The 15,550-nt window shown below is 36.6% G+C and overlaps 1 protein-coding gene across 1 annotated transcript in view; it reads right to left on the minus strand.

The window, feature by feature from the left end:
* Positions 1 to 689: 689 nt before the first annotated feature.
* Positions 690 to 15,550, minus strand: part of LOC149566644 (U-box domain-containing protein 44-like) — a 44,430-nt gene continuing 29,569 nt past the window's right edge. Inside the window, exons 3-4 of the mRNA XM_089819945.1 lie at positions 3,305 to 3,608; positions 690 to 3,104 (exon numbers count right to left, since the gene is read on the minus strand). Coding sequence (XP_089676071.1) covers positions 1,648 to 3,104; positions 3,305 to 3,608 — 1,761 coding nt within the window. The 3' untranslated portion in view covers positions 690 to 1,647. The remainder of the gene's footprint in view (positions 3,105 to 3,304; positions 3,609 to 15,550) is intronic.

Here is a 15,550-nt window from a genome sequence, read left to right on the forward strand (position 1 = left end):
AAAGCTAGCTAAAATATCAAAGACATATATATACACATTTATGTATGTATATATTTTTTTCGTATACATGATTTATATACATATTGGATTGTTAATTTAAATTGCACAAAAGACCATTAACATGTTCAAATGATTCAACATTAATTCATTTGTATGGATTTCTTATTAACAACTTAATTAAATAGGAGTTTTAAGCGCACAAAAGACCATTAACATGTTCAAATGATTCAACATTAATTCATCGGTATGGATTTCTCATTAACAACTTAATTAAATAGGAGTTTTAAGTGCTTCATATCATTTAATGCACTTTAAGGATTAATGCCAAATCCTTGTGTAATACAAAGATAATCTATCAGCCATTTCCATTCTTCCCTCCCAAATATATTAATAAGGAAAACTGATGAACCTGCCACAGACTGAATTTTAGATATTTTCGACCTGCCGTGTGCCCTCAAAATTGTACCTACTGGTTCAACCATGCCAGAATCACTTCATTCTAGAATGCAATTCAATCCCCATTCATAAATGATGATATCATGATACCGTAGTAAACAATCACAGGAAATGCCCATTAGATCTCTTATTTTTCCAATTTCCCAGCAGACAATAAAAGTATCCATGTTAATTTTAGGCACACAAGGTTATAGACAACAAATCAACTGTGAAGAATTAGACTCACATAGATCTTTAACAAAAATATAGAAAATTTGAATTGAATGTTAGGCACACAAGGTTATATCAGTTCCAAATGGTGCTTGACAATGATACAATTGAGATGATTTTCCGTAACTGAATATCTCAAAACAAGGATGAGATTGTTTCTCGGAGATGGTGACTTTCAAACAAAATGTAGCATACACAGTGCAAACCTCAACCAACCCAAAAGTCCTTACCATTAAGTAAAGCTTCTCCACACCAACACTCACTACATGATACGGTTTTATATGCACACAACGAGTGACTTACAAAATGAGCACTCTTTTAGATCATCCTGAATTTCTTCCAAATGTCATGGTCAACCTGAATCTCTTCTAGTTACTATCTGGAATGAGAAGTAAGTGACAACAGAGCAGTAACTCCGTTCTCCAAGAGAATTTTTTTTGAAAAATCTTTTATAATTCCAACAATATTTCAAGGTTTCCACAATAATCAGAATGTTAAAAAAACCGACTCTGGCTGTTGGAGCCATGCATATAAAGAATATGTTTAAAGTTCAAACATGGGAAAAAGATGACGGCTGGAAGATAGTCAATTTCTGAAGTTTTGACAACCTGAAATGGAGACCATAGGCACTGGAACATATTATACAGTGACGGGCTCAATATGAAGTAATTTGAAGGAGTCCTGCACATCTTCATTTCAGCCTTAGGCAGGAGGATGTTGAATTCCTCCCAATTAGATCATTCTTCTACTGTTTCTCTTCCAGAAGAAAAGAGCTCTCATACGTTTGAGATTGAACTCTTATTACTACAAGGGACTTCATGAGCTCTTTGAATATGGAGTCATGTTACTATGGTGCAGCATATAGCACCAGACAAAATATGATACATGAATTGCTACAAATGGACAAAGTCTGCCAATCTGTTCAAAAATTTCAGGTGGAACAGATGTACAATTGCACAAACATTTTGTGACAAATTACATTTATCCTGTTTGAGCATATGTTGAACTCTTTGGAACCATTCCAAGATGCATCAATGCTGTGGCTGCAGCCTTGCGAGTGTCTGTATTTCCTGTTGCCATGGTTGTGTACAATGCCTGCTTAGCCAAATTTGCATATCTTGGGTGCCTATATTTCTGGCATTTAAATATTCTTTCCAACATCATCACTGCTTTTTCAGTTGAATTTTCATTATTTCCTATGATTTGAACAAGTGGGATAATTATATCGTTTTTCACAAGATAATCAATGCCCTTGTCCATATTCTCACTACCCTTGACTAAAGTGAGTAAAGCTTCAATTGCTCTCTGTGCACTTCGGTTCCGACCATCACTGATCAAACCAATTAGTTGGGGAACAGCTTCAGATTCAACTAGACAAAGTGTTCCTTTTGAGCTGCACTTGCCAGCATGAACTTTGCAGGTTTTATACTTTACAAATCCAAGCTTCGCAAGCAACTTCTTGATAAGTGACTGTTTTTCTGTTAAAGTAGGTGTTTGCATGGATAACTGCCCAAGTGTAACAGCAGCATGTTGTTTGGCACGCTCTGAGTCATTCTTCAAGACATCAATCAGAAGAGGAATCATACCCAATCTTGCCAAATTCAACTGCATAGGTATGTTGACAAGATTTGGATCGGTTAGCTTTGAGAGAATTACTACAGCACATTCCCTTATCTTTAGGCGGTCTGCTTTCAGGCACTCCACTGATATTTGCAGCAGAGATTCTTCTAAAACCATCAAATGCTTTGTTTCGTCCATTTTTGCCATTGCAGACAGAATAGCCAAAACAGCTTCCCTCTCATCTGAAGGTTGACCTTTGAGAAGCCGTACAAAAAAACTGACTATGGTTCTTGGATTCACAATGGCTGTCCGAGTACTGTGATCTTCGGCAAGATATGCAACAAGATTTAAGATGCTTGTCTTGCACGAGGAAGAAATTCTCTCACTTTGAAGTAAGCTGTAAAATTTAGGAACCGCCTTTGAATGTGCTATAGATTGGCGGACCATACGATTGTCTTTAGCCATGTGATCTAGAGTTCTCAAAGCATTTTCATGTATGATAATGTCGTGCCATGTGAACATCCCAATTAAGTGTGAAACAGCTCCCTCATGTTCAATTTCAGCAGCAATCTGCTTTTCTGTTGCTAGGTTTGCAAGAGTGGCCAGAACTAGAGTAACAATGTCACGAATTTGAGATGTAAGTGCTTTGACAAGAATGGTCAGGCTGCCAGACTTTGCAATGGCAGATTTGTTATCATCAAAACTGGACAGCATCTCAAATGCTTTTGCAGCTTTTAATTTACAAGCTTCTGAGCCATGCTGCAGAAGGTTCAACAAAGGTTGAATGACACCAGCACTCACCAGAGAATGCATACTCTTTTCATTGACATTAAGAGTGCAGATAGTTTCTGCCATCGTGAGCTGCAAAACTTCACCACCTGCCAGCAGTAACTCTCATGTCACAGACCTCATATATGAAATCCAACATACAGTCCAAATTTCAATATGAGAAAAAAAAATGATAAGGCATTGAATAATTTTTCATATAAAAAATGACAAAGGAATGTCAACAAGCAAAATAACTGCCTAATTTTAACAAGCAAATTCCACATCGAGAATGCATCTTTATGAATCCTACCGGATGCTAGTTTCCGAACTAATGGTCCAAAAACTCCTGAATTGGCTGCTTGTATGATAGCTGTGCTGTCATGCTCACAGAGATTGTATAAAAGTTGCTCCGCTTGCACTTTCTGGTCACTTGTACACAAGTTGAAAGCACTGGCTACCACAACAACAGATGCCTTCTCGTCCAATATTGCTGCCCTCCCAGCCTCGCTTTTGGATAGCTCCCAAAGAAGCTGTACTGGTCCTCCATTTACTGCTGGGTTTCTTTGTAGTATACGTAATAAGACTGGAACAGCTTTTGCGTCAACTATCGACGCCTTCAATGCAATAATGAACAGAAAATGATGAATTTCTGGCATAATGTAATCTGGCAATGGTCTTTGATATAAATAAAAAAGAGAGAAACTCCACCACTTATTCGGATCACATATCTTTAAAATTTTGAAAGCATTTGCAAAGAATTCAGAGCACTTATTTATTTTTAAAGAATATTTCTTATGTCACTTTTAGTTTTATTTTTAGTTTTAGCATGATTTGCATCAATGTGTTACAATCAAGAAAATAACAACCAAAATGTCAATTTAAAAGCTAAACATAATGCTCTTAAAAAGCAGCTGGAGAATTTATTGCATCTTACTTTCAACAAATATTAAGAATTCATACTAGAGCAGGAAAAATAAATCAACAGGCACTGACAAATAGTTCTCACAAGAATTATTTTAAACATAGAAACAATGAGTAATTTAAACCAGTGTTTTGTCCCTGGCCTAGAAATCCCAATCTCTGTACCAGGGACATTTCCAGGATGGGGGATTTGTGAAGGGATATCCCGCAGACACAGGGATGTTGCCAGTATTTGGGTTGGCGGGGGGCAGTCGAGGATGGCTTAGGCGTCCCTCAACTGTAAAACCCATCCAGTACCAGGGATGTTTCCAGGACAGGGGTTCGGCCAAGAGACATCCCCACTGTCCCTAATTCACCCTAAAATGCATTGTGTATTGTTTCCGGGCTCTACTATTAGTCATTAATTGTATTTCATTTCTATCACAGCAGCAGAAAAGAGGGTTTGAAAGAAGAGGAGAGTGCAGCTGTGCAAGTGATAGAAGGAAGAGAGGGCAAATCTCTTGCTACCTTCGAAGAGGTAAGTTACATCCTTCCATTCTTATTTTTTCCTTCCTTTTTCAAAGCTTGGAGCTTGAAAAACTAAGTCTTATTTATATTTATATTTTTGCATTGTTTCATTATTACTATTCAATGATTCATTGTTTAATCTCAAAGAAAATCAAAAAGAGCAAAAGCGAGGGCATAGTAGCGAGGATAAATCAGAAATGGGGGGTGAAAATAGAGGTCAAAGTGTTGACGCCAGTAGTGGGCAGCAACCCAACTTGTTTAAGTGCCCTTCAAAAACCATAAGAAAATATGTAAAGGGCCCTTTGAACAAGAAAAAACCTCTTCTCCCATTGTTACATCCAGGGGTTAAAAGAAAAAAATTCAAGGGGGACTAGGGTGTGGAATTGTCATGTTTGTTTAAATGGCTTTGGGGACATCTATACAAGGATGAAGCCTTATTTTTTGGGTATCGCATGCCATGGGGTTCTAATGTGTCCAGATTTAACTAAAGAGGAGGGATTAGAGTGTCACAGATTGCACATGGAGGCCGAAAATGGGGAAACAAGGTTTGGCAATTGATGAGAGATTTTCCACAGCATTTCAAATTGGGATATTTCTATCAAGATTTAACTAAGTAGCTTTTGCATCCAACTCATTGACTTGTGTTGCATGAGTAGTGGTTCACAAGAACTCTCACAAGAATGAATGGAACACTTAAAACTTACTGTATCTAGGCGATGCTCATAGAGGTGAAGTGTTGGGACTTCCCGGGAGGTGACCCATCCTAGTACTACTCGAGCTCAAGCACACTTAACAAAAAAGTTAACTCCTAGGTTAAGCCCATTTTGCTTGTAATCCCGCAAGGAAACCCTTCATAAATTGTTGTGCCTTATAAACCATTCAATATAAAGCCCCTTAAGCTCATCAATTGATAGGTAGGAGATATTTTCCGCAACATATCAAATTGTGATATTGCTATCAGGATTTAAGTGTATAGTTTTTGAGTCAATCTCATTGACCCATGTTTCATGAGTATCGGTTCACATGAACGCATCTCTTGTGAGAATGAATGGAACAAATAGCACCCATTGCATCTAGAGAAGAAGCACCGTGACTTCCCAAGAGGTCACCTATCTCAATACTACTCCATCTCAAGCTCGCTTAACCCTGGATTTTCCTCCCAGATTAAGCTCACTTTGTTTGCAACCAAATTTGCAAAACCTTCAGCAAGTGTTGTGTCTTATGAACCATTCATTATAGATCCCCTAAAGCTCATCAATTGATAAGTAGGAGATATTTTCCACACCAATTCAAATTGTAGTATTTCTCTAAGGATTTAACTAATTAACCCATGTTTCATGAGTAGTGGTTCACAAGGCCCATCTCTCATGATATGGAACACTTAGCACTCATTGCATTTGGGTAATGCTCACAGAGGTGAAGCATTGGGACTTTTCAGGAGGCCACCCATCCGAGTACCACTCAAGATCAAGCACACTTAACCACAAATTTTCCTTTGAGGTTAAACTCACTTTGCTTGCAACCCCATGTGCAAAAGCTGCAGCAAGTGTACAAACCTCCAAGTAAAGACCTAAATCTTGAATCCTATATATGGTATTTGAAAATATGTAAATGCTCTCCATGTGCTCTTCTAAGAAGGAATTTGAATTAAAGAATTCTTCTAACTTGTTCTTCAATCCTTTTGTTGTCATTTCCTTGTCAATCAACCTCTTTGTAAATAATGCTTCAACTACAGTGAGGATTCCTTCCTAAATGTTCCCAATCATCTTCCTTGGTTAACTTGAACACTCACTTGATCTCTCAAACAATTATTTTTATGTAACCACTACACCATACCCTCAAATAAAATCATACGCTTCACTCTCTTATTATTCCTCCATCCATTAGTTTTTGTTTAGGAATTTCCATCAAAGCCTCCAAGCATGGGACGGTCCCAATTTGGTATATGTGTGTATCTTCCCATGCTTGATCCATGCACTGTATCTTGCCAAGAATAGCTAAAGTCCTTCCATACATCTAAGTCAGAACCTCAAAAATCCCACATGCAATATTATGAACATTCTTCACCCACCCTTAAGTAGCTTGGATGATTTTTCTTAATCATTCAATGTCATTCACTATTTTTTTTGGAAGAGTTGTAGGGGGAAAAAATTCCTTATCTTCTTGTTTTCACGTTTCAATCTCTTTTACTTTTACTCCGTCCTCTTTATTTGTTCTTTTAATGCTTGGGCAGAATCGCCAAATTCCTCCATCAAATGTGCCTTGGTTGCACGCCCTGTGTCAATTTTTGTTACATCGTACTCTTCTGAGGTGATTTTACCTTTGGCCTTGTCAACATTTGGTACTATTACAGTTCTTGATCCTAACTCACCCTTGGTGACCTTGGATTACTTATTTGACTTGCCCTTCTCTATTGGATTATTAATCCAGCTCAAAAATTCCTATTAACTCAAGTGTGGGATCAATCTCTTCCTCAGAATCTTTCTACATCTTCTCCTTCAACCACTTCGGATTGGTTGAATGCTGCTCATGCACACACAGTTGCTCCTACCTTGGAATTATTTCTTTATGACACTCCTCTAGGATGGGAATCTTTGGTTCTGATACTTCTTCAACTAGCATTGTCTCAAGAGATTCCTAAAATTGAAAATCTATCTTTGCAAGAGGTCTTGTTCTTCATTCATCTTCTTATTGACTTCTTGTAAAACATTAATGCTTTACCTATCATGCATTGGTAGAGTGATTTGGTCCCCCGACCATCTTCTTTTGCTGATTACAATCTTCTCTCCTATAAAATATCAAATTCCTACACACTAGAGGAATTCACTGGTAATCATGGTTCTATCTCCAACCTTCGTCTTTTCTATGGAGACCTTTACCTCTTCTTTGGCCACTCCTCCCGAATGATACTTTTCCCTTTTCCACGCTCTTCTCTCTTTAACTCGGCTTGGTGTATGAAAATGAAGTGAAAATCCTTTCTAATATAGGAATCGTGCTCACTAGCTTGCTAAGTTAGCAATAGACCAATTTTAGTAGCATTAACTACTCTCCAAAAGTTTTCCAAAATTTCTATTCTAGGAGAGATTCTCTCTAGTCATGTACAAGTTATCCAAAATTCTCTTACATTAAATGCCAAGTGACATATCATCTCAATTGTTTCTTAGTAAAAATTCCATTTTGGCATTCTAACTTCATAATTACACTTCTTTAATTATCGACACATTTTACACATGGAAGGGGATTTTTAACACTTAGGCAAATTTATATATTTCCAATGTCTTTTAATATAACTTCAGTTGCCAATTAAATAGTGACTTGAATTTCAACTACTTGGGCAAATTACAAGTCCCCCTTTTAACAACTTTCTTGAGCGCAAATTAGACACAAGCAATTTTTTAAACACTTGACTAATTTTCCAATGTTCTTTGCAATATTACCTTGGCCAGCAATGAGATGGATAGGCGGACTTTGGAGTCTTGAAAGAATTCCTTGCAACCCATGAATAACTTGTTACAAGCTAGGGTTATCGTTGCATTAAAAGATCGACCTGTCAATTCCTGATATAACCACTAGATTTATAGAATCCACGTGAGGCAATTAAGCCATGTTGTGAACCCCGCTATAGACAATAGCCCACTGTCGACAATCCTCTTCCTAGTGTCACTCACCACAGCCTACATGGATTCAAACCTGTGAATAAGCTATGATACCACTTGTTATAAGCTAGGGTTGTTGTTGCACCAAAAGGTTGACCTGTCAATGCCCGATACAACCACTGGACTTATAGAATCCACAAGAGGCGGTCAAGCCATGTTAAAAACCCTGTGAGGCACATTGGCTCACTACCAACATTTCCTCCCTTGGGCGTGAATCTACATTACCGGATTTGTCCCCTGCTGCCCGGATTTGGCTTTGGGTACTCGCGGGTCAGGATTCGCATCCGGGTTCAATGCGGGTCTGAGTAGTCTTTATTTTGAACTATGGGTTCACCTGAGTCCATGTTGGAGCAAACCTGGGCGAACCCCCAAAGAACCCAAGGCGATCTCGGGCAGACCCAAGGCAATAAGGTTCAAAATACGAAATAAAACAACTTTAAAGAGTGTTTTTTTTAATATTTGTTTATGTAACCCTCAAAGGAACCTAATAGAAAACATTTCACTCATCTAAAGTTGAGGAGGAGGAGGATGATATAGTAACATCTGGGACTAGAGGAACCAGTTTGGGTTCCAATGATGAAGATCTAGATATAGTTGCAGCCAAGGATGAAGCCATTGATCCCTCATTTGTTGATGACCCATTTGACCGTTCAAGGGTATTTGATACTATGATCATAGATAAACTACTAAACACTTGTCATTTACCATTATGTTTCAAACTTTATTATTTGATGAACTAGTCCATGTCTTGCAATTTAGTTATTCAGTGTATGATTTTCTATACAATCATGAAGATAGATTAATAAGCGAGTATTTAATGTTTATCGTCGACATTTGGCATTGATACACATATTCAATGTTCATACTGTGAAATGACTTAGTTTTGCACTTATGCATGTTTCTCTTTTTTTTTGTATATATAATGCATATATACATACACACACACACACACACACACACACACTCACTCACATACACTCACGAACTCACCCACGAACCCAAATGGGGAAAAAAAATTGCCCAAACCCACGAACCTGAACTTGAACTCAAATCCGTCCTCGAACCCGAATTGGCAACTTAAGTGTGAATTAGATACACAAGGGGATTTTTGCACATTGATGAAATTGCATGATATCCAAGGATTAGTGCCCATGGGCGCACTTTAAGCATTAAGGAATTTTGACTTCTAAGGAAGATCCTTGGATATGTAGGATTACTACACTAGGGTGCATATTTACCATGTAGGGGGCTTTTTCCTCCTTAGAAGAATTCCTTGACATATGTGATTTAAAGCTCTAGGGTGCTCTTAGAGCTTGGACAAGGAGATCTTGCACACTTAGCCACTTTTAAACATTTTGACTTCTCTTCCAAATGTAGACACATATTAGAGGGATCAAGAACTTCCCTCTGCACTAACTGAAATTTCAACATCTTTGCCCTTTCCTCGTTTGGATGCTTTCAAAAACATTCTCAGACTCTATGCATTTTTGGATCATTTGCTTGTTCTTCTAGTTTTAGAACTAGATGCCTCTCTGTTTCTTTCTATCAATGCTCATGAGTTGCTAGAAATAGACCTGCCAAAAGTAGACTTAAATAGTAAGTTGGGTTAAGGATGAAATTAGGGCAAATTGAGACACAAAAACTTACTAAAAATAGTAATTTTTCCAAACTCACAATTAGGCTAATTTGGGGTGCATTGAGACTTACTAAAAATAGAAATTTTCAGAAATAGTAAGTTCGTCAAAATGGTCAAAACTTCACTGGTATCTCTCCTAAAAGATCAATTCATTTTCATACTTTGAACAAATTCACTATTTTTCACAAAACTTTTCTTTTAAGAACCTAAAGCAAGTGACATTCCACTTCTAGACTTAGCATAGATTTCTCAACACTCATTCAAAACACAAGGAACTTCAAGGAACTGAGCCAAAACTACCAAGGATACAAGAAAACAACAAAATAGACAAAAAGTTAGGGGGTCCCCATTTGCAATGGAGCGACAAATGAAAAGGTGACAATAGGATCCCGCAATGCCTACAAGTGTGACTTGCACCTAACTAGTTCCTCTCATTTTGCCTTGTTAATGTAAGATAATGGCACCCTAAAGGATGCTCAAACTGGACCACAAACTCCTGTGTGAGATGTCAGCAATATTTTCTCCTCGAGCTTCACAAAATCGTTGTCTTCCCTCTTGTTTGATATACTATGGTAAAAGGAAAATCTTTTATTAACACTTATTCAATCAATTCAAAAGATCAGTGGTCGCATCCTAATTTGTGTAGACACTCAACCTTTCGTTCCATAAGTCCAAAAGTGTGTTCATGCAAAACAATCAATCCATCAAGCATGCCAAAGACTCCAATCAGCTTCCTTAAATAGAGATTTGAAGTGTGTTAAGTTATCAAGTCGGCCAAACACAAAATAAAAGTTTGTTTATTTTTATTTCACTATTGTTTAGAAGGCCGGCACATAAGAATTGACTATATTGAGATTTGAAGTAATTTCATTAATTTCATTAATTTCAAATTACAAATTAACCGATATTAAAGGAAGACACAAGAAAGAGTGGTTGTTAATTAACACCGTGTGGACGACCAACGAACCCCCCTTCAAATCAGGTTCATGGCAATACCTACCCAAAAACAAGTGCTTTAAACCTATTTAGAATATCCTACTCATTCAAAGAAAAAAGACAAGCTAAAATATGCAAATAACAAAATTCAGCCATTCCATTCATGAAGTGTGTAGAGAATAAATGCAATGAAGTTGCACTTACAAATAATATAACAAAAAAAGAATGACAACTCACCCTCCAAGAAGAGTAACTCCCAAGAATGACATAACACCACACTCAAAAAAAAAGGGGAAGTGTAATTCCTTTGGAAGATGGTGACTTTTCACACTCCAAAAAGGATTGACTCAATTTGATTAGAAAAACTACCTAAGTAGGTTTAGCTTGTGGTGCAATAAATGCATAAATACATCAGCACCTCCCCTTAAGTGCAACTTAGATGTGCATAAATGGGTTCTAGAAAGTCAATGACATGGTAGGTACCCATGTACAAATGAGTTCCCACCAAACAAAAAGAGGAAAGGCCTCCATTAAAGAAGAGAGATATAGCCACCCCAAAAGACCCCTCCACAAAATAGCCTCCCGAACCATTAGCAAAGCTCATAGATGAGCATACTTGCTTTTTATTAAGAGCTTGGTTAAAAGGTTTGCAACATACTTTAAAGTAAGAAAAATTTGTAAATTGATGTTGAATGAGCTCTTTGATGATACATATATTGACCTCTAATAGTGAAGTAAGTTCCTTGAGATCTAAATGACACTCTAACTATCACAATAGATGACTAGATGCCAACCAAAGGAAAACCAAATTTTCAAGGATCTACCAAAGCCAACTAACATTTTTGGTACCATTACCAACCCCATGATACTTAGCATCTATGGAAAATGGAGAACAAAATGTTTCTTTTTTCTTGACCAACATATAGAGCTAGAAACAAGATGATAGTTGAAACCTTATGCAGACTAACGAACTTGAAAATTGCAAACCCAATCTAAACGTGTATATTCCACCGAGTTTGTGTCTATATATTGTGTGGTGGATCCCATATTTGTGTGTACCCTTGACACTATCAAATATGGCGATTTGACTTTAACAAGCCATAAAATGTACCAACAACATAATCTAGTCATGAGACCTACATCACTAGAAAGTACATGACACTAAATTTTCAACAATTTTTTGTTCACCAAATCTCAACTTTAGATTCCAAAGTTATTCCAAAAAGGAGAAAACAACTCCTTTAGGGCTCAAAGGCTAAAGTTGGGGGCCAAGCAAAAGGTATGACCACCACATCATGAAATCTTTGGCCATAACATGCTATCTCTATTGGTAAATTCCTTTGATTGCCAAAAAATAATCATTAAGGCTGCAAACCACCCAAATTGCTCAAAAAACTGACAAAAAGTCAAAAAAATTGTCCTTTGGGTAAAAAATGAAATTGCCTAGATAGCTACCAAAAAGCCTGAAAACCGCTATTTGGGTGAAATTGTCATTACAATTGTGGAAACTACCATTAAACATTGCAAAAATAGTTTCTAAAGCACCATTGTCAATTTCCCAATAGTGGTGGCAACTTGGCAAAAGTCAACAACCAAAACAATAGCCGACAACGGGATTGCAGATTATAAACCTTGATAGTGAGTATCTATGGTATGCAGCTGCCAAGAAAAACATTATTGTTGGCAACAAAATCCCCATATGATTCAAAGTTTTGTACTAAATAATCAAAAGTTGCCAAAAATCAATAGCAATCATAAAAAATACCATGTTCATGCTACTGTTTGTACATTTTTGCATAGTGATAGCTGTCATAAGCATAAGAATATGCGAATTCGTACAATCAAAATCAATTTTTCTTCAAATTTTATGTCCCCTAAAAAAACTTGCCCTATTTTTCCCTAATTGGATTTGAGCATTAGGAGTGATAATTCTAGGGTTTTGAGAAATTTTGGAGCCAACAATGAAGTACGTCTAAAACTCAAATTCACAGATTTTTTGCTCAAGGTTGAATCTCTCAAAAGAATAGAATATAGTAGATCTGGTGATTTGATACGATGTAGGAGTTGATTATTGAGCCTCACAACTCTTGAAAATCACCTTCAGCCAAAACACCTATCAAAGAGAGTGAGAGATTGGTCTTGCTATGCAAACTTGAGGGTTGCATTGATCCAAAAAGAATCTGGTTTGGTCTTTGAATGATTGCAATATACAAATATGAATCCTTATAAAAGGAAAAGGCAACCAAATGAGACCTTAGATGAAGATCCCGGCATGGATTCTAATCCTATGCTATGGACAAAAAGACACATGCCTCAGTTTAGCTTAAGTGTGATAAATTAAAAAGCAAAAATCAACTAGATCCTGTGCATGAGAAAAAACAGCTTGGAAAGGTCATCCTTTGTTGACTCCAAGCAAGGTCACATGCCCAACTATGAATCAAGCTAACCAAAAGTTTAGTTGGCAAAAAACCAAAAAGAAGAACAGATTCCAAAGGATTACTCAAAAAATGGCAAAGAGAACCAAAAAAGCAAAGCATACCACAATGCCAGATCTCTTCAATACCCTTTCAGATCAAGACAGAAAATATGGAACATGTCTATGCCATTTCCAGTCTAATCAACCAAAAAAGCCAAAGGTAACATGAAAACCAATGTTTTGTGGATTTTCAAAATGGGGGGATGTGGGGCCACAGTGATGAGTTACGCATGCAGAAAAAAAAAATTAAAGATTTGGGAGAAGGGATGTGAAACGGAGGCAGCAAGGAGATGGTGGTGTGCATAATATTTAATATATTATTATAAACCATTTGAAAATTATTATTAATTATTTTACAAAGATATGCTGACAATAAATTTAGTATGACTGTATAAAACTTGAAAGAAATTGACAAAACATAACGAATTTATAAATATATAAGTCAAAAATATATAATTAAAATTACATAATTAATTCATAAAAATGCTAAGAAATTGGAACCCTAGAGTTAGGATTAAAATTTGAAGCAAAATGGATAGGATTTTGTGCAAAGACAAAAATAACTCGTATAGTTACATCTTTTGAATATATACAAAAACTGCAGGGAAGTACCAGCTAGAGACAAGTATGTGAGAGGGAAAGAGAGAATTCAAATCATGCTGCATTCAAGCAAATTTTTCTAAATTTTTCTTGAATGATTGAGCTACTAAGAAAAGGTTGTAATTAACATTAGTTGTGACATTTGTATTTATTATTACCTGTTGCATAATAATAACATTTTTCCATCGTATTGATAAGACTACTACTTGTGGAAAACTGTAGTCTGCATGACTCTACTATCTGGGGAGGATGGATAAATGATTTCACCCAACTGGATAGATAGGAATGTTTCCTACAACTAAAATGCTATATGTTAATGACAACTTCCCCTTGCCACATCAAGACCTGTAGTTTTCATTTCAGAGTTGACCCTTGTATATTTTGTTACTGTTATGGGGAGAGATCACAACTACATTGAGTCGAAGAAATCGGATGAGCTCAAGAATGACCCCACAGTTTGGCATATCTGCAAGGAAGGTGGCATTGTGGATTTTACTGAATCCATTAACGGGTTTGATGAAGGCATATATGCCCATTTTGCTAGCTCCTAGGAAACATGAGGGTTTCAATTTGGGGCATTTCCTTATAAATCAACAAGAAAATCATTGTGAAGGCCACAGGATTGTCGACAGAAGGTAGGTAATGGAAAAAGACCAGCCATAATGTTGATAATTACAATCTCAACAAATTTAAGAGTGAGGCTTTGGTGAAGAAACAGGGCAAATATGAGAGGGTTGAGCTACGCTCTCCTTAGGACCAGGTTTTTTATATGATCATGAGGTACTTCACTCTTGAAGGCCACTTTCAAGTTTATTATTACTACCATATGCCTCTTCAAAATCACGATAGTATTTTTTCTATTTTTCTTATTAAATTCTCGACAATTTTGCGTTTGAGGCCAAAGATACCACCCGTCAAGGAAACAAACCTGTTTGCCTGCATCAAGGGCTCATTTTCAGACTTAATAATTTGCATCTAGTATTACAATAATAGATAATCGTCTATTATTAGCTAATGGTAATTTATTGTAAATATCTAGTTAGCTTTAAGTTAGTTTTCATTTTTTTAGCTTTCTTTGTTAGAATAGAATGTTTCTATTCTTTACGATTGTTTCCCAAGGAAATATCACTTTATTCTTTTGTATATATAGACCTCTCGGTCTCTATTAATAATAAGCAAGTATTTTACCAATTACTTCGTAATATGGTATTAGAGCCTAGACTTCAAATTTTTTCGAATTTTTTATAATTTCTTTCAAAATTATCTGCTCCAACAAATTTTGAAATTCTTTTTGAAGTCTTTTTTGTGCTTTGTAATACCTAGTCACGGCTAGGGTTTTAGAGACAAAGATCTATGAATTCATTTGAAAAAAGAGGCGTATTTTTCTTGGTCGTTTTTTCTAAAAATCGAAAATCTGCAAATCAGTGATTTCTTGTGGCATTTTTGGTGTTGTTTCCTCATCCTCTCTGTTGTCTCAGCCAATACGCCTCTGTTCTGAATAAAATTGGCCATTTTTCTGCCTGAAAAACACCTTTTTTATGCAATTTTGACCATTAATGGCCACCAGCTAGGGTTTTCTTCAAAACCCTAATTTTTGGGCTCAAAATTTTTTATCATAGATTCTTGTTGGGTTTTTCGAGAGCCCAATTGGGTTGTTTGAATTTTTTGGGTGCCTTGTTTTTTGTGCCTTGATTTTTGAGCCAGCAGATGCAGAAAACGACAACATATTCCTTCTAGGTTTTTCGAGCTCTCTTTTGGGTCACTCTCTGATTTTTTGGGTCTTCCATTTTTTTGCCTCGAAGAACGTGTCTTTACAGATTTTCA

Source organism: Cupressus sempervirens, chromosome 3 (assembly GCF_028749045.1).
Source record: "Cupressus sempervirens isolate cs-2001-9-10 chromosome 3, ASM2874904v1, whole genome shotgun sequence".
In the NCBI taxonomy this organism is placed as follows: Eukaryota; Viridiplantae; Streptophyta; class Pinopsida; order Cupressales; family Cupressaceae; genus Cupressus; species Cupressus sempervirens.